Consider the following 20,583-nt stretch of genomic DNA (forward strand, 5'->3'; position numbering starts at 1 on the left):
TTACACTCACAAAATAGTATTTGCTTTGAAGGGGCTTATGAGTTTCCTGGAAGGGATGTGGATATGGAAATGTCATCCAGTTTACTTCAAAAAACCAACATTCCCACCAGATAAATGCAGCACTCCTCCTCCACGGCGCTGTGCCCAGCAGCAGGTCTCCCTTCTGGTTCAGCTCTGCTGGCCCAATTCCCTAGCAAGCACTTTGCCATTCATACACACATACGGCAGGTGGGAGAGAAAGAGTAGCCAGAGCCAAGACTGCATTTAAAATACTTTGGTAGAATGAAAAAAAGAAGACGGAGGTTTGTTTTTTTGTCATGACTTTCAGTTTTTACGGTGGAAATGACAGCAGTGTTCTCAAATTGCATCCCAACTGTTCCAGCCAGATGAATTTTAAAGATTTTATTATTTCTAGAAGCAGAATAAGTTCAAAAGAAGATGACTGATTGTAGTTTTTGAAAAATACATGTTTTACTGATGTAGTTTCCTCCCTGTTTCTTGATTGTAACAACTCTATGTGAACACCTTTTTAAGCAAAGTGAATATTTGAAAATATGAACACAGGTGTAAAGAAAGTTCACCAAGCAGCTCCCAATGTGAAACAATTTATTTGTTGTTTAGTTGTATTACCATGAACTAGCAACCCTGATCTTGGATTAAAATTCCACTATCATAGAAATTATGTCTAGATGAAAAAATAATTTGCATTCCTCAAGTAAGTGAATTATAGAATTACAGCTTTGCCATATCAAAAATAATATTCCTCACTGCTCTTTTTGAAAGGCTACTTTTTCCTTTAAATTTATTTTTGTATTATATTTTAAGTTTTATGCATGGGTAGTACCTGTGGCACTGCATTCTGATGGGCATGTTAACAGTTATCATACATTTGTCTTTGATTTTAGCTAGTACAGGTGGACTAAAGCTCGGTATTTAACTAACCTAGTCTGATGTGTAGGCTCTCTGTGTGAAGAACTTTAGCTTGGGCTGAATTTCCTCATTTTCAGAGGTGCTAGAGTCAAATATTACTTTAAGAATATTTCTGTGTAAAATATTTTTCTCAAGTCTGCTAAAGCATCTTCATGCAAAAGTTCAGTATATATTAGAAAATTACTATCTCTCTAATTCTAGACACCAAATCCAAACTATTTATCTGAACTGTGCATAAAATAATTGCCATTCTTCACCCCACAAATATTAGGCTGAACACTTCTCAGTTGTTTCCTGATTTCAGCTTAATTCCCAATATTCTCATTGGGATATTTTGGCATGCAGAGCTTGAGTCCCATCCGGAGGTTGGAATTGCAATGGCTTGTGAAATGTAATTAAAAATGAAACAAATAATGAATAGCTCTTTTTTATAAGCTTCAAAACTGGTACTGTTTAAGCTGTTGTTAGAACTTAGAGAAGCATATTGCTTTTTATCCTGTTCCTCTAAGAGAAACCAAGGTTATATTATCTCAGGTCTTCCTTGTTTATAATTCTCAAAATATTGATCAGTTATAAATATTAAGACAGAAGTTGAAAAGTGACAGGTAGAGGGATTTGAGGAACTGTCACATAATGCTGCCCTACTGTTTTCCACAACATCAGCCACGCCATACAGTCTTCCTTCCAAGAAAGGTTAAGGCATGAATTTGGGTCTTGTTGGACTCCAGAGAAATGACTTAGCACCTGTTGTGAGGATTGCTTCAGCTGCTGAAAAAGCTGAAATTGGCATTTACATGTTCATTAGACAGTGGGGAATTCTGCCACGAGATGCAAATCTGTAAGAAATCAGCTCTTCTGCTCACAGAACTATTCATTTTTTCTTACTTAATTCTCCCTAGACAAAATCTCTTATCACACCAGGAAACAAAAATCCATTTTAAACTTTTAAGGACATGGCATTAGGCATGAGGTGGGCCAGAAAGAAAGAGATAAGAGGTAGAGATTTTTTTTCCTCCCAACTCATCAGTCTCATCAGCACAGGATTATGTTTAGGGTGTATGGTTAATTGTAAAGATACCTAATGAAGAAGGGGTGGGCACCAAAGCTGGCAAACTCAGCAGGGGAATGTCTGCTTGTGGTTGCTTTTATATGGACTTGTTTCAGAATGTAACCTGAGCTGTGGTAACTATTGCAAGCATAAAATGATTCATCCTCCTGCACAGAATAGGCACTACCACATCTAATGACATGCCAGCTGGGTTATCCTAGATCACCTGGCTGCTAGGAAGTTCAACATCAGCAGTCTTAGTCATTACAAAGCCCTGAAATTAATGCTAATGACCAACAGCACTATGTTCTAACAGAAATTGCCATGCCCTCTGTGGGAGGATATTGTCGTACCTTTCCTCTCTGGGGCACTGGTGGGATTTGCTCTTGGCACATAAAATGAACCAGTTCATTACTTCAGGGAAATATTGTGTTTCCATATTCCAGTATTCAGAGGGTTGATCTTTTCTTCTTTTACTTTTCTCCTCTGATTTAAAGAGCCATAATGGGTTTTTAATATTTGCACTATTTGCTAGTAATACATTCTCCTAGTGAAATTCTTTGCTTTTCTTGTCACAGAGATACAGTGCATCTCTCAGAAATTAAGGATATCATAGATTTCCTATACCTAAAAGTCTGCTTCTTTTTTTCTGCAGTACTGATAAATCTACTTATACGGTTTTTGACAATTATTATTTTTTTAAAAAATAATTATAGGAAAAATAAAAGTAATATCTTCATATTCAATAATATTCTTACTTTTCCCAGGATGACCACAAATGGTGAGAGTTATTCAAGAACTCTTATTTCATAGCTCAAATTCTTAGCACTAAAGCAAACATAGCCAGAGTGACAATATGCTGTCATGAATTGCCCTGATTATTGCTATTGCACTTGTACAACCAAAGTTAAGATATGCAGTTCCAAGACACTGCTGTTTCACTTTATGATTTTGCAGCTGGAGCAATCCAATAGCTCTTTCCAGACCAGTAGTTTGGTACAGTGATAGAAGAAAGGAAATTCTGGTGAGCTACAGGGGTGGTTGGAGGTATTCAAACTTGGTTTATTTTCTTGTTAAATAAATGTTATTGCATAACAGCAGAAAAAAATCTAAGAAATCACTACTAGTCTTTATTGACTGTACATTTTTGCATTTTGCATAACTAGAGAAGGTATGTTAAGTAAGATCAAGTAGCTATTGCTATCTGTAATTTGAATGGAGAGTATGTGAACTCATTTTAGGGGATTTGGAGGGGGGCAAGGGAAGGGAGTTGTTTGGTTTTGGTTTTTTAACCTATACATTCACAGAACAGAAGCAACCTTGTATGACTGATTGTTACCTACACAGTATGACTCTACTTCCTCTTCCAACTCATATTCTCAAGATTCAAAGAGAAGAAATTGAGCTACAATCAACAGGAACACTTTATTTGTGATAGTCAAGATTTTTGATCATTTTATCACTTTTTTAGAATGATGCACAAGAAAGAACAAATGGCAATTTCCTGACTAGTTTCATGATCGTTTCTAGTCACTAGCATTAAGACACACAAAGGGTGTTGTGGTACTTTATGCATTAAATCTTGAAAAATATTTTAAAATTCTCTTATGTAGGGCATGATACAAGAAAGTATTATTACATAAATTTTATCCTGCAGCTCTTTAGACTTAATTATGCAGTCTTCTTGAGAGTAGCAAAGAACTTGCTTAATAGACTGTATCACTTTTTGAGATAAGTGGCATATTTATAGCTTCTATAATGTACATCAAATGAGGACGATTATGCCTTGTTTAAAAAGGCCATGTTAAGACAGACGTTATTTACAATTAAGAATTTGTTTTAACAATAAAAATGAGGGAGTTAATGTTTGTGAAACATAAAATGATAATGACAAATATTTGAACATTACTACTGTGCTTAACACAGTACTATATTCCTCTCTGAGAATGCATTGCCAACATTATGGGATGGTTTTATGGAGTTATAGATAAAGCATATCCAAAATATAAGTAGAACATTTTATAATCACAAGGTACTGCAGAGAGTTGTAGAAGTTTGTACATACTGTGCACATTTTCATTTAACACCCTAGTCTATTTTCTTTTTGTTTCTACTGTTTTATTTGATACAAAACAATTAAAAATCAAAGCTCACTGGGAAGGTCTCTTTAAACTTAGTGGTGTTAAATTAGTTTAATTTCTTTTTTCCATGGGATATTTGGCTGGATTTGAGTATTATTAGCTCCAATGAATGCCGCCTGACTCAGATACTCTTGTTACGCAGACTTGTATGTCTTCCACTCAGCCTTTCAATTATATCTATTCAAATACAGTGATAACCTCCCCCAACAAAACAGCATCTTAGATAAGTAGGTTACTAAAGAAGCTATGTAATGACATGAGATTGAGAAATTAGAAATTGCACTTGCAAACTGAAGGGATTTAACTCTGTGAGAGCAGCCTTAGAGGCATATGTTTATTATGTAGGACATATATGTGCCCCAGGCAAATCCAAACTTATTTCAAAAGAACTCTCCCTACACTATATACATCATGAACATTAAGCTCTCATCACCTTCGAACATCCTTAACAAGTATGTTTTTCTCCATTTGAAGGAGCAGGAAGATGATGTGTAAGGTGTAAAACCAAGGGGAAAAAATGTGAAAGAAATTATCTTAAAATCATTGTACTACAGACATATTTTTTTGAACACAAAAAGAGTCTAGAAGTGAAACATCACTGAGGAAATGGACCATCAGTGCTATGCTGATCAATTTACAGGTTACAGAGATTACCTTGTGACTCTACAGCTGAAAGGCTGAGTGCTCAGGAACCCTCCAATTTATCACAGGATTGCTTGAAATTTAATTATTTAAACAGCAAAATAAAACATGTATTTATTTAAAGCGATAATTTAAACATACTTATTCACTATGAAGAAAACTCTTCTAAAAATGCTTAATATTTAAGAGTTATTTTTGAGCTAAAATAATTGTGAATATACATTGTTCTTTATCTACTAAGCCATTGTGTCTAATCCTTTTGAACCAAATATTTCTCACCACAATTCGTTATAATTAGATCTAGCTCCAGTTGCAAAGAGTGGAATTAGAGTGATTTTCTCTTGTGATATTACAACAGTTTCCGTGAAAGTCAATCAGGGATGGGGTATAATGATTTCATTACCAAACAGGAATTAAAAAAGGGAGTGGGGATGTTAATATGCTTTGTGTCTCAAAGAGTCATCAGTACTTATGAAAATATATTCACAGGGACATTAGAGGCATCACAAAAATTTGTATGCTTAGTTATTTGCAGGAAAGGCTTTACAACATAGAATCACTCTTAATTTGCTGATTTTAACATAAAATTAAAAACTTTCAAAATTACATTTTTCTTTATTTTTAAATAATTTAATTTTCCTAAAAGATATAACTATTTTCTTGCTATTAAATGAACAAATATTATTTCTTAAAGCCACTGTTCTGTTATATCCACAAAACTATATTTATTACAAAACTAATCTTGCCTTTAACATCTGCGCTCTTGCAATTACCCTGCATTAGCTTCAGTGGAAATGCTTCTAAGATTCCACATTATCCCTTGTTCTCTGGTTACTTGTATATTAATCCTTTTTATCCTTACCTGACCTTTCAGATATGTTCAACCTTCACCAGGACAAGCTCAGAAAAATAAATTTGACCCTCGAGAGTCTTTGTGGTGGTATACGAAAGTTAAATAACTCAACTCCTCCTGTATTTTCTTTCAAATAATAATATGTTGAGTACAGTAACGTTAAACGGTGGTTCATGTGAGTTAAAATAAGGGAGAGATTAAATGGAAAGAAAAAAAAAAGCAAAAATATTTCCTGGTGCTCTCTTTCTGGACAAGTGACAAGAATATTTCTATTAGGAGTGAAATCTTAAGGTATAGCTATTGAGATATTTTAGGGTTATCTTAAGGATATTTGCTTAGAGCTGAGGATTTTCTTTGAGGCAGCAAACATAAAAATAAGCCTTTCTGTCCATTGTGTCTGCCTACTGCTTTAAACATTTCACTGTCCTACAGAGACAGTATTCCTTTAGCAAGTATGTTTAAGATAATAATTTAATATAGCTTTTCAAAAAACAAGGATTTAGAGATAAATACCCTCCTAAACCATAAAGAGAACAATAAAGATACACAGAACAATTTAATAGTAGGTTGGGTTTTCTGACTTAAAGCTTATGTCATCATTTGCTCCTCTGCAAAGTGGATACAAAGTGTGGTTATACTCTGCCAAAAGCAAAATGCAGGTACTAGTATCTTGTACTAGATTCACTAGATTGAAATCTTCAAACAGGGAATGGTTTCAATTCTCAGAGGTATCTCCCTGACGATGCCATAAGCTATAATCAACCCATACTAGAACCTAGAGCTGTGTATGGGGCTGTCAGGGATTTCTAGGTACAGTGGCAATCCGCCTATGTCCGTGTTTTAACGTCAGGCCTATTTTCCAACACGGATCTTCAAATATGATATGCACCTGTCATATCACATTTTGACTTAAAGAAGCATAGGGAGAAGGCGCCTGGTTTTTTTTAAGCATTAGGGAACCTCTAGGGACTACATGCCTGCCAACAGTTCAATTCATTATGATGCAGCATTAAAATAAAGTATAAAAGTCTGCAAATACCTCCTCTTCCACAAAGTAATAGCCTTGACCACATTTTCCTGATAATACAGAAACCAGACCCAGATCTATTTATGTGACTTAATAGATGCATAGCAGGATAAATATTTAATTACAAATTTGACACTGTTTATCAATTATGAGCAATACACTGTCTCTACTGCACAGCTCTGATTAGCTCTGTAAAACACAGAACAGGAAGAAAATAAAAAGGAATTTACAGATATTGGCTCACCAATCATCTCATGGATTCTGTGTAGCTTGTTGAATTGCTGTTTATTGATTAGTCTTATAATGCTTTTGTATCTAATTAAAAATTCAGGACGGGCTCTGTGAATAAGCAATAGACAATGTCTGGTCTAAAAAAGGAACTACCCAGTCACAGAAATGAACTGGGAATACCAGAAGCTCCATCTGTCTTGAATAATTACACATTCACAAACTGTTTTGCATAGCACGGTATTTCGTACGTTCAAAAGCCTTGGAACAGTGAGTAGAAATGCAGTTTGTCTAGTAATTTTATGGAATTCATAGAAACTTATTGATGGGAAGAATTTCAAGGTACAAGCTAGTCCTTTCCTCTTGGTCTGATGTATGATTTCATAAACCCCCTGATTTTAGGGTTTCTACAATCTCCCTAAATGGAATGTGCCAGTGCTGATTATTATGGTTTTAAAACAGTGTGTTTTACCCCTTTAATCACCAATTACATTTTTTTCCAGACAAGTTCCATACTTCCAAGTATTTCCATAGGTTATGCTTTCTAAATCATTTACTTATTACACTCTCCTGCACTCCTCTATCTTTCTTAAAATGTTGCACATTAAAGTGAATTGTTTTTTAATCAACCAGCATGCAGCAACCATTTGACATCAGTTTTTCACAGAATAGAACAGTGAATATTTCTCCCAAATTCACACAGAACACTCTGAGCGATGCAGCCCAGAAAAGGGTTTTTTGGGTTTTTTTGGTTTTTTTGCATTCTTTATCCTTGTGTGTCTGTGGACTACTAGAGCCCCCAGATTTTTTTTTACACAACTACTGCTCTTTTTATATTTTTGCATTTGATTATTTCCTTCCTACAATCTTTCACTCTTTATTTAAAGTAGCTAATTACAAATTTTGGAATTTTCCTATTTTTCTGTTCCCAACATGCAACATGTCCCTAATCAGTGTCATCTACTTGTGCATTATATTTTTAAAATCTTATACTTCTGTATCACATGTTGCATTGCAATAACAATCAGAAAAATTAAAGCTTATCTTTCTTTTTAGTTAAATCTGAATTGAGACAATTCTCTGGAAAAACTTGCTTGAAGTCCCTCCAAGGCAATAGACACCTTTTGTTCTACAAAATTTTTCTGGCTGAGCTCTATAGTATTTTCATTTTGACATCCAAAAAGTGAAGAACAGCAGTATTTGCTGATATCATTCTCAAGTGGTAGACTTGCTGGACTATTTTCTCATCTACTTTGTTTCTTATTTTTAATCCACAGTGAATATAAAAGGTCAGAAATCAGATACAGAATAGTTTTTAAAGGGAAAAAGAATAACTAACATTCATTTGAATTAAATGTATTATGCAATAATAAATGACAATATGGAGGATGGAAAAGTACATCCTGTGCTAAAGCAGTCATTTTTTGTTTTCTTCTCTGTATTATTGCCTCTTATGATAGAACTATTTTTCTTTTTATGTTGTGTCTGCTTTCTGCCACATTTTCCAGCTAGTCCCATGTATAGACCATATGTCTAATAAATTATGCACCCTTAAATAACTAAAGACATTGTTAAGCATAATATGAACTCTGAATATGTCAGTAAATCAACTAACTTTACTATGCAACCTCAGCATAAAGTTTGAAGTAGGAATTTGTAAGTCTGATGCTTGCTTTGTAAGGACAGCTCATGGCAGCATCCATCCACATTTCAGAAGTTAGGGAATTTTTATTCTTTAGACTTTTCCATTTGTTCATCCCTTTTTTATTGGAGAATCTCACTGCTATTCAGTGGATGGGGCCTTATACTTCTCAGTTTATAAATGTGTGAGGTCAAAGTAGTTTATATAACTCAGATGATGTTATGTTTTAACATGTACTATATTGCAAATAATCTAAACTAAACCACCGCTGTTTACACATCATAGGTTGTAGTGAAAAGGAAAAAATATATATAGGTGATATATTATTATATGTACAGACTATTTAGTTATTTTAATGACATGTTCATAGAGCAGAAGGTTGAGTCAACTTTTCTTAACAGTCCCTGCTATTAATGGATACTGGACTCCATTAGCTAAGTCGCTTCTTATTGCTTGGTCTGTGACTTTCAAAGAAAATTAGTCACATGTGAATGTTCAGTTTGGAGAGAAACAATCTGACAATTCAGGATGACTCACTTTAGATAAGAGAAACAGGATGGTTTGTAATGTTCCACTTTTTTTTTTTCTGCTGTTATCAGAATTTGCTAACTGATCAGGGACAGAATTCCAACATCTGGCTCTTTCTGGAGTGCATGCAAAGGAGGAGCAGCAGACAAATGTAGTCACTTCCACAAGTCCATCAGACCTTATGAAGCTTACACTAAAACAATCTTTGTTCTTCTCTACCCATAACTCAGCCCAGATCTCAAAAGTTCAGCTGTGGCATGACAGAAGAAGTAACAGAGTTTCTAATGACCAAGTCTCAGCCATCCTTTCTGATTCTCTTCTGTGCTCCAGTCACCAAGCAAGCATGGCCCTCAAGGACTAGAATGTGTTAGTCACTGGGAGGCATGAAGCTGGAGACAAGAGTTGGTTTTGAAACAGAGTAAATGCAGATGTGGAATTTACTCTAGTTTCACATGCTTTAACACTACTCCCAGGCTGTTTCTGTTCTGTAACTGTTCAATCTCGTATTCTCTAATTTGCCCTTCTTGTGTTCAGGTTTCTCTAGTTCCTGTTGTCACCTAAATTTAGTTTTGGGGAAGAGTTCTTGGTAGTATAGTATAGTCCTATTTCCAACATCTTATTAATCTTTCCATTGCCTCCTCCGCTGTACCTCAGCTCATATCCCCACCAAAGCATTGGCAGTGGTACCGTCACTAGTTTGTACCTAAATTTTATTATATGCAGCACTGTAATTAGTTGCATAACATCTCAAGACTTATTTTGGCTATATGGGCATCCAAAATTTTAACTTGTGTACTCAGTCTGCACTTGCTAATAAATCTATAAGCTTGGAATATTTTTCTTGTGTTTTGGGGAAACTATTGAAAATGCGTGCACGTAAGAGAATAGAGTATGGGTCTGGTTGAGGAATATTGGACTTAATGTAGTTCTCCACATGTTAAGAAGGTAATGAACATTCTTTAGGTTCTGCCAGTTTTAGCAAAATATTTGTAGGACATAGACTAGATTCATGATAATCCCTATTTTGTTGGGGGTTTTTTTTCCACCTTCTAATTATTTAGATACTGCACCTAGATCAAAATCAAATCTAGTTTTCTTGCATATCTGTGTCATAAAAACAAAAGGAGCAAGGAAAATCAAACATAAGATAACTCAGCAGAAGAAATATATAGACAGGACATTTTTCCAAGTTTTTATACTCAGCAGGTCTTTGAAAGCAGCTCAGCAGGCTGAGTAGCTTTCAGGAGCATTTCTCAGGAATCAAGTGATGACTAGAGTGATTCTTTGCTGCTTTAAAGTGCATGCTAGCTGCTAATTACTTTTTTTTTAAAGCAAATTAAAAGAGCTGGTGTGTGTTGTTATATTAGAAACTACTGATGCAACCTTATGGTAGTACTCCAATACAAGTGAATACCACAAGCTTGAATGGCTATCCCCTGAAAAAAGAAAAGGTTTTCTTTGCATGGGAAAGTATCTTTTTGCTTTTTGTGTTTTACTGTTTGTTTCCCAGTGTGCACTTTCTTCACATTAGCAGAACATTAAAGAGTGCTTTTAATTTGCCAGTGTAAGATGCGTCGAGTCAGTGGATCTGAAGCTTGTAGCATGTTAAGATTTTTTTACTTTCTATCTCTTGCCAAAAAAAAAAAAAAAAAAAAAAAAAAGATTATTAGAGAAAGGCTCAAGCAGAAGATGAAAGAAAAAGAACAAATAAAAGATACTCAAAGTAAGGCTGAAATAAAGTTAGTTTTCAACCTGGGCAGGATGAGACCTTAGGACACACATGGGTACACTGCTGCCTTTTGTGCTTTGCCTGTTGCAGGGGCAGTCTGAGATCAGAAGTATTGCTGTTTATATTTTTGCTTTGAGAGCAATTCCACCATGTCATGTGTAATGGCGGTTATTAGCAGCTATGGCTTGCATACACACTGCTCTCTTGTCCTCTTTTGCACCTTTATTTTTATTTTCCTGGGAAAATGAGAAAGGTCAAATGCTTTCTTGAATAGCTGACTAAATATCTTTCTCATCTAAAATGGCAGAAGATGCTATAAGGCAAATGTGGCTACAGCTGGGAGGCTTCATTCCATTTTTGCCCTGCTCATAAGACTAAACATGTCGTTGGTGCTTACTTTCCAGTGATTCAGGAGTTGGAACTTGACTAATTCTCAACCTCTTTGTTTGCACTCCAGTATAATGCACAGCAGGCTCCTCTCAACTCTAGCATATCTCGCTCTCCTTTTGAATATAACAACAATGCTGACCTTTCAGAAGTAAAACGGATGGTGATATTTCTGAAGTCAGAATTAACATAGATGTCTGAATTTAAATCAATATATTTGCCAGAACAATAAAATAAGGTAAAAATCAAAGGCAACCTGAAAAGAAAAACTGCTTTCATTTCACTGTTCTTTCTGAAAGTAAGAAATCAAAGACAAGGGATATCATGCACAGACAATAATATTAATATGCAATTTCTCTCTACATCCGTTCTCATATTTACTGATTGTCTTTCCACTGAGAAATAAAACAATATATATGTCTAGAAGAATGTATTTTCCTGCTTAGTTAGTAGGGTTAAAATTGCTATTTTTATTAAATGCTGAGTACTTCCTCATTTATCATTTTAAATTCTGTTACTTGTTTCCAAGGAGATAGAAATATGCAGGAAAATCATCTGAGACTGATTTGTAAGGCTGTTCTCTTTAATGAGAGTTGAATGTGCCCTGTTTTAAGGAACAAAATAAACTCGATGCTGCCGTAGTAAAGAGGTTGGGACTTTGAATTTCATTTCTGTGCAGACCTACTTTCTGCTTCTGGAAGTTAGAAGGGGATTGTAAAATATTCAAATCAGTATCAGGTTATCATTTCGTGGCTCAGCTGCCCTGTTTTCTACACTGAAGCAGGACAGGAAGTTCTGTTGCCCATCCACCCCTTGTAGTAGTGGCTTTCTCTTGACAGTTCTAGGTATTTCTTGGAGGACAAGAATGGGCAGTAAACAAGAACTTATTTTCTTTCTGTGAGTTCTTTTTCAGAAATACTAAATCCTGGATGGTTCCACAGGTATTTAAAAGCCTGTAATTGTTCAGTGAAGTGCCAATGCTAAGTTCTAAACAGAGATAGCTTTCTTTTTTTCTTCCTAAAGGAATCTGAAGGTAAACAGATCAGTTGTCTTACCTGAAGTAGTCTTCACCACCTCAGTTGTATTTCTTAATCCTGTAAAGGAGAACTGGTAAAGCCTCCAGGACCTGGTGTCCCCCACCTCCACTGAGCTGCGCTTCCATTGGTAAATGATTTCTTCTCTTGGGTAGCCATCTTATTGCAATGGAAAATACAGAATGCTTTGTTTCATAGTTAAGATTTTAGTGTACTTTGGGGAGTAAAAATACTATTTTCAATTTCTGGAAAAACCTGGAGAAGCATATTGCAAGTGAATTATAGATATGTTTTTGTCAAGTTACTTAGTAGTGCCTTTTACTTAATGTCACATTTTATTTATTATAAAATCATATTTATTAGAAATTAAAATAGCACTTGAGATAATTTTTTCAAAAATTAGTTTTCTACTTTTGTGGACCCAATAGGATGGAATTTTGCCCATCCTTCAGTCATGGCCAAAAAGTCTGCAGCTGGACCAGGAATTCACACCTTGACCTGACTGCAAAATGTCAAACTCTTGATTCCAACTATTGAAATAGTGAAACACCCATGCACAGAGCAAGTGTCAGGTCATGGGACTTTGATGCTGAAAGTAAAAATTTCTACTGTTGTGCTAAGATATCAGCATAAATTAATCACATAGGTCCCAGAAATTGTATAATTTTTATATAGCATTGCTGAATTATATTTGTGAACATATATGATTCATGTATTTGAACATAAGGTCAAAATAAAACTGAAAACCATTGAAGTATGTCTAGTTAAGAACATAACCCTCAGTGACTCTAAGTGTGTAAATACAAATTTATAATAAGTGGTTCAGTGTGAGTCAGAAAAGGGATATTTCTAAGCATGTTACTTACAGCTTGAAAATTCCAGGGGGCAGGAATGGGCATCCATTGGGAAGTTGTGTAGCTGTAGCTGACACTCAGCATCAATTGTCAGCCTGAGGAGAAAGAGATCAGGATATACAGAATGCACTTAAGAAGTTTGTCCTGAAAGCTGCATCATGGCAAGCAAAACGAGATTTTTACTTATATGGAACCTGACTATGAAATATGCAAATATATATATATGTATAAAAAGCAAAAGTAAACTATTGATATATATGAATTAATCTGGATATTCCAAGAATAGGAAGACAGCATGGTTACTGCTAAGCAGTGTTTCTTTTTTCGTTACATAGGCCCTGATCATCTACTTTCTGGACTGTGTAATAGAATAAGGTATTAAAGTTCTGTTCCTATGTATCTGAAATGGCAGCATTACTCATGACTGGCAAATCCATAAGTAGACATACAGGTCATCTCATGAGCAGTGACAAATCTTTGTGTCACAACATGCCATAATGCACTAGGGAAATGTATTTTGTGTGACAAAAATTCTATTTCAGAAATGATGGATGGGAGTCCAAATATAGGCCTATGCATCCAAGACAGCCATCTAAACTACCTTCACAGCTTGTGGAAAGGCACTCTGAGGATATACTTCATTTCATTCCAAAATAAAACATTTAAATTAAATCAGAAGAAGAATGTACCAAAAGGTGTTTCTCTCCATTGAATATCAAGAGATACTCCATGATAACTCAGGTGTTGTAGGTGCTATAAATCAGGCAGACATATGTTCTTTTAGAAATCCAAAATTAGATGAGATGTATCCCCTGATATGCCTGCTAAAAACTCTACCATTGTTCATTCAGTCCCTTAATTGTTGCTAGCCTATACATAGTCTGAGCCCTGCCATGAGCTGCATGATACTTGGATTTTGGAAAGGAGGGAGGAAGTGGGGTGAGAGAGGAAAAAAGGAAAAGGAGAAAAAAAATAAAAGCAGAGTGATGTTTATTTGTTCTGTGAGGTCTAGGAAAAACGTAGGTTTCTGGTTTTTGCTGATTCCTGAATGCCCAATGAGCCAACCCTATGAGCTGGGTTTGTCTCCTGGCTCCTGCATGTAGGTGCTGCACGCTAATGACTCCCTAAGTCTCTTACTGTGGGATGCAGAGGGAGTCTGTGACCACTAGCCACCAAGTTAATGAAGTCAAAAGGAAATGTTTCTGTGTAGGGATTTAGGAACAAATCTAATTTCCTTTGAAACTAAGGGAAGTTCTGTTTGTGACACAGACAGAGGGCTGATTCTGTGTGCTGATATTATTGCCCTTTCTTTCTCTTCTCATTTCCATCATCTTCAGTTTCATTTCAAGATAATCATAATATGAATGCAAAAAATGATCAAATTCTTTCTTCGATATTGCCTTTTTTCTGGTCAATATAGTTAACACTGTTTGAATTCGGGATAGGCTCAGATTTACTGCTGGGTTTCCTTTGTTTTCTCTTGTGCAATTGAGTAGATTTTATTCACCAGCACAAAGCACGATCCAGGCTTTGAACATCTCCAAGCATGGAGTTTTCTGGGCAACATGTTCCACTGTTCGACCATTCGCACAATAAAAAAGCTTCTTTGTATGTTTAAACAGAATTTTCTGTACTTCAGTTTGTGTCCATTGCCTCCTGTCCTGTCACTGGATACCACTGAGAAGATTACATCTCTGCCTGCTTTACCACTTCCATCCCCTGCCTTCTTTACCCCTACTCACGTTACACACATTGATAAGATTCTCTGAGCCTTCTCTTCTCTAGGCTGAACAGTCCCAGCTCCCTCAGCCTCTCCCTGCACATCAGATGCTCCCAGCCCTTCAGCATCGTCACTGCACTTGCTCCAGTAAGCTCATATTCCTCTTGTACTGGGGAGCCCAGCACTAGACCCAGCATTTCAGAGTGTGTCTCACTAGTACTGGGCAGAGGAGAAGTATCATCTTTATTGACCTGCTGGCAACAGTCTTCCTAATGCAGTCCAGGATGCTGTTTGCCTTTGCTTCAAGGGCATTTGCTGGCTCATGGTGAATGTCCACCAGGATCCCCAGGTCTTTTGCTGCAAGGTGCTTTTCAGTTGGTAGGCCTCCACCCTGTACTGCTGCATGGGGGTTATTCCTCCTCTGGTTCAGGATTACATTTTCTTTTGTTGATCTCCACAAGATTCCTGTTGGCCCATTTCTCCAACGTGTTGCAGTCCTGTGAGTGGTACTACAACCCTGTGATATACCAATCACTCCTCCCAGTTTTGTATTATCTGCAGACATACTGAGGGTGCGCTCTGTCCTATTGTGAAGATCTTAAACTTTTTTAGCCTAGTATAAAACTGGGAGTCCACCACTATTGACTGCTTTCCAGTTGGCCTTCACTGAAGGCAGGGTTTTATCAGTAAAAACTGAGGCAAAGAAGGCATTCTGTACCTTGGCCTTTTCAGTGTCCTTTGTGACAAGGTCCCCATTCCCATTCAGCAGTGTGCCCATATTTTCCCTAGGCTTCCTTTTGCTGAGAATGTACTTGTAGAAACCCTTGCTTTCATGTCCCTAGCCAGACTGGACTCTAGATGAACTTTGGCTTTTCTAACCCTGTCCCTGAGTGCTCAGACAGCATCTCTGTATTTCTCCTCGGTTACCTGTCCCTGCTGCAAACCTGTAGTACATTCTGCCCCCCCCCCCACTTGAATCAAGAGCTTTGTGTTGATCTATGCAGGCTGCCTGCTAACTTTGCTTGATTTCCTGCTGGTCCGGATGGACAGTTCTTGAGCTTGGGAGGAGGTGATTGAGAAAATCAACCAGCTCTTCTGGAGCCCTCTTCTTTTCAGGACAGAATCCCAGATCTGTGATGATACCATCACATTTCACTTCTGGATTAATCCAGGCTGAATCCTTACTTGTGTTCACTAGAAAACTAAGTATATATTAATAAGAGATAACTGTCTCTAAGTTCTGTCAGATATATCTTTTTCTAATGAGAGAAACTGAGGGGTTTGAAGAGAAAGGTAATGAAATCCAAAGAGGCAGTAGTGTAGCTAAGACCAAATTTACCATTTCAAAGGTGGATATAGGATCTTCTTTATCAGACTTTGATTTGCACTGGATTTCAATTCCAATCATTCTCTTTTCTGTTCTCACGATGCAATGTGTAATGAATGTAAAATAACTATGAAATAAAACTCCTTTTTGTAATTCAGACCGTTGCAACATTAAAAGGTTGTCCTAACTAAAGCTTCAGTTCTATTCGTTAACAATAACGAAAGTACTTTTCCTCAAAACTTAATTTTTGGCACCCAATAAAACAAAACCAGAAAAAACACTTTGAAAAAAATGCAGTCTAAACCTCAGATGGTCTTATGTCTAACATCTTTGATTCTGTAGTCTCATTTTAAATTATAAATTCCCTTGAACAAATGTTGGCTTTATCTACATTTTACATAGAACCAAATATCATATCACATGTAAGAAAAAGTAAAAAAAAATGCCCTTAGGATCTTCGCATTTAGGAAGTATCTTATGGTCATTGGGAATATGATGTATGAGCTGTTACACATTGCATGTGTTACACTTGAATGTAGACATGCATAACATTTATTCAAAAGATAGTTTTTAAAGGTAATCTGTCTCAAAAGAAACGTTATACATATGACTGAGAAATCTGGAGATGAGCATATCAAGTTCAGAGTTATGAAAATTTTGGTGGAACAGGGCATATCTGTAGGTTTTGGATTAAATCTTAAATGACCAACGCTGAAATATTAATCTTTATTTAGCTTGCTTCATCTAGCTAAATTGTAATCAATTCATAATAAGAGGCCTTTGGTGTATATAATACCTCCTTTTATACCTTAATTCAAGGATATTTCAAATTCATCAGTTTCACCCAATAAAAAGGTAAAAGGCAATATGGACCAAGCTAGTGGCAAATAATAAACCATACCTGAAAATTAAGATGAATTACTATAACAATGCTTATATTCATTTTAGTATAGGAATGGGACTATTGTGGAGCAAGATAGTACAATCTGTAGGAAGAAATATAACTCTTTACTGTGCCAATATAAAATAATTGCATGCAAGTAATATTTTCTAAATATTTGCCTTTTTCAGGGTTGTATGCATAAGTAAATAGGAAAAAAGAGTGTTTTCTCCTTCAGGTTAATGTCAAATGACCTGAATTCACAGGATCTTTCTCTTTGGCTTTCCCTAGAGAAACTGAAATTAAAATCAGGTATAAATACCTCAACGTGTACAACACTCTGCCGTCATTCCAGATCCTGAGCATCCTATTAGGAGTTGTTATCCAATGAGCATCAGCTTTCTTGGAATTTCGGAAAAATGTATCTGGTATCCAGATCTTCCCAACCATGTTGCTGTTTAATCTGAGCACTTTTATAGTGCTGTTGAACTTCAGACGTCTGTCATACCACGTTTGGGCGAAAAATATATCAATTGTATATTCCTGTTGTGTTAACCAGAAATACTGATGAAAACATAGTACTCAGCATTTCACATAACTCCTGATATGTTTTTCTTAACTTCATATGAAAAAAATGTGAACTACAGAAGATGATACTAGAACTGATAAAAACAATTTTTTTGTTCATTTTTGAGGGCATAGTTTACCAAAGATTATTGTTTAAAAAAAAAATTATTCTGTTATTTTCCTACTGACAAGTGAAACTAAGATGCAATTGAGTGATATATGCACCTTTCTAATTCTCTGTCCCCACACCTCAACCCACACCTGACAAGGTCAGAGAACAATTACTTATTCCCTTGGATCTAGGATGGGAAAAATTTGAGCTGACTTGGCTGCCTTAATTGCCTGTGCCCCCCAGTTAATACCAGAAGTGACGAAGTCTCACTTTCCCTGGCACTACTGGGCAGCCAGAAGCTGCAAAGGGAATTATAGAATGGACAAGAGCAATCTGAGATTGCCTTTTACACGTGACAACTAAAAGAATGAAGTAGACGTTGTGCTAAGGCTAGACCACTTTCCCTCACCTGGACAAAAGATAAAATAAAATTTTTTTCTCTGGGAACTTTGGGAAGAGGAGAGGAGATAGTATCTAGGCTTTTTTCTTTTTATCTCTCATTGGCAAGTGTGGTAATATCACTGGTGATTGGTTTTCCTTATTTTGTAGCAGTCTGGAAGCTCAGTTTTTCAGGAGTTAAACTGTCACAAAGCACTTGAAAGTAGAGCACATAAGAGTGTAAGGTTATGTTAAAACTACTATTATTACATTTTTTTCAGCACAGAGCTCCATTTTCCGGTCTTGTAGAGATTCATAGCTCAAATAGTCCTCACATCCATAGAAATAATAATGAGATTTTAAAAATAATATAGGTATAGCACAACATTAAAACTAATGGAAGCTTTATAATGTCAAAAATGATGGAGGATTTTTAACAAAGAGAACATTGTAGGAAATTTGGAAATCATTTACCTACCATGTTGATAGCATTCACAGGCCCAATGCTATTTACATACATGTCAGTGTGAATTACTGTCGGTTTAACTGTAAGAGAAACAAAAAGAATCAGTAACATGAGTGAAGGTCAAAATCAACTACATGAAAGTCAAACACAAGCAAAAGATTATTACAATACCTCTCTTGTATGGCTACGGTTGCATCACATTTAAATGTGTCTATACATTAACTAGAAATTTGCAGCGATGTCTCCAGTTTGAAATTAGTTGGAGACACTTTAAGACAAATTCTTATATGGTTTATTCTATCATAACAAATTCACTTACGCTGTAAGAACAAATACTAAACACAGTGTCGTTACCTTAGAATGAGTCATATCTGACTGAGAGTATGTATATTTTGTGTCAGGTCACAGCAACACATCTGACAAAACACTATCAATGAAAGCAAACTTATTCTTCTTATGATGTCTTGCATCACCTGTTTTACATTATAATGCCAAATACAACATGACTGCTGTTGCCTGCAGAGATGTCTGTAGGTAAGTAACAGTTTCATGAGCCCAAAGCAAAAATAATACTCAAGGAAGCACGAATGAAAAACAATTGTTAGATTAATTTATTTTGAAATTACTCTATTGCAGCTTTATTATTCTTACACACCTTGACTAAAACATGATTGTTTTTTTCTAGATGCTTTTATGAATGCTTTCTGTTCTCTAAAGTCTTGGATTGGGAGAAAGACAAATTCCTCTGCTAATTTACACTATATATGTACATTGAAAGTTAAATACTCATATTATCCCTCACTGTGAAAAATTCCTTAGTTTATAAGCCTCTATAAACTTGTTAGAATCAGCTTCCTTCATAAATTTTGCTGCTTGCTGCTTTCCTCTACCTGCCTCATCCATGAATTCTCTTTGCGTTTTTCTATAATCTTATTACTGCTGTATCCTCTTCTACAGAGGTATTGTCTGCCTGTTCTGTGCACACATGGGGCCTTCTCAAACTGACTTGCAGCAGCTCAGGGAGATTTACCTCTGCGAGCTCCCTCAGTAATCAGTGGAGAGGAAGATTCCTGCAAAAGGTGATTCAGTCAACTTTTAAGACTTCCATTATGAGTCCTATGTTGGGTCTATATATTTGTATTGGCTGTGGGGGAAATCTAGGGAGGTTAGCCTTACTTGACTGCACTTATCTTTTGTGAACCTCTTCTGCTGTGCCCCATTCTGCAATCATTTCTTGCCCTGCCGTGCAAGTGAAGGCTTGTGCTGCATCAGTCAATGCAGACCTGCTGCTCTCTGAGGCTCTGTCTGTGTCCATTGCAACATGCAAAAATCAGGCTGCATTACCTTTATTTTGGCCTTCCTTTCCAATATATTATTTGTGATTGTCTAACAATCTCACTTAGGCAAAGAAGATAAAAACTTGCTTTTTCATTCTCCAAACGTTAAATTCCAACTTTCTATGCAGGTGCATCATTACAAGCAGCCTGATTCAACAAATCACAACAGTCATCTTAGATGTCTCAGGGTAGATTTAGCAATCTTAATTTATGTCAGCTTCCAAAATTATAACTACTTTTTGTGCCACTGATGTTTTACTACATTATATTTTGTTTCATAACTATTTTGAATGGATTCTGCTTCCTGTGTAGCATAACATGGTATGAAAATTCTTTCTCTTCACTGCTCAATCAAAAGTGGTTTAAAAAGAAAACTAACATACCTCCTATGTCAGGTCTCAACTTGTTGTCATACCCTTCCAGCAAGCCATTTAAAATAAGAGTGACATCACTCTCATGGACTTTGGGAGTCAAAACCCAAGTCTTATTTGAAGTGTAATCTTCATAATCATCATCTCCCTTTTGGGTGGAACTGTTAAAGAAATAAAAATGAAGAAAGACTTGAAAAATATGAATTTGTAGGCAACCTTTTCAGAGACAATATACACATAAATTGGGTTTTAATAGTAGTGTACAAAACATTGAATAAGTGCCTGCTTTATAAAAGGAGACTCATAGTAAAGATGTCACATAACAGTTGAGGTTACAGTTCACTTTAGCAACATTTTCTTTTAGTACAGTTGAGATCATATT

General features: G+C 36.0%; 1 protein-coding gene across 3 annotated transcripts in view; it reads right to left on the reverse strand.

Annotated features, from left to right (window-relative positions):
• Window positions 1-20,583, reverse strand: part of GABRG2 (gamma-aminobutyric acid type A receptor subunit gamma2) — a 69,115-nt gene that overhangs the window by 23,245 nt on the left and 25,287 nt on the right. For all 3 annotated transcript variants that reach the window (XM_075766334.1, XM_075766333.1, XM_075766335.1), the window contains exons 2-6: window positions 20,214-20,362; window positions 18,506-18,573; window positions 17,293-17,513; window positions 13,056-13,138; window positions 12,211-12,348 (exon numbers count right to left, since the gene is read on the reverse strand). In XM_075766334.1, coding sequence (XP_075622449.1) covers window positions 12,211-12,348; window positions 13,056-13,138; window positions 17,293-17,513; window positions 18,506-18,573; window positions 20,214-20,362 — 659 coding nt within the window. The remainder of the gene's footprint in view (window positions 1-12,210; window positions 12,349-13,055; window positions 13,139-17,292; window positions 17,514-18,505; window positions 18,574-20,213; window positions 20,363-20,583) is intronic.

The sequence above is a fragment of the Balearica regulorum genome, chromosome 14 (assembly GCF_011004875.1).
Source record: "Balearica regulorum gibbericeps isolate bBalReg1 chromosome 14, bBalReg1.pri, whole genome shotgun sequence".
NCBI classification, from domain to species: Eukaryota; Metazoa; Chordata; class Aves; order Gruiformes; family Gruidae; genus Balearica; species Balearica regulorum.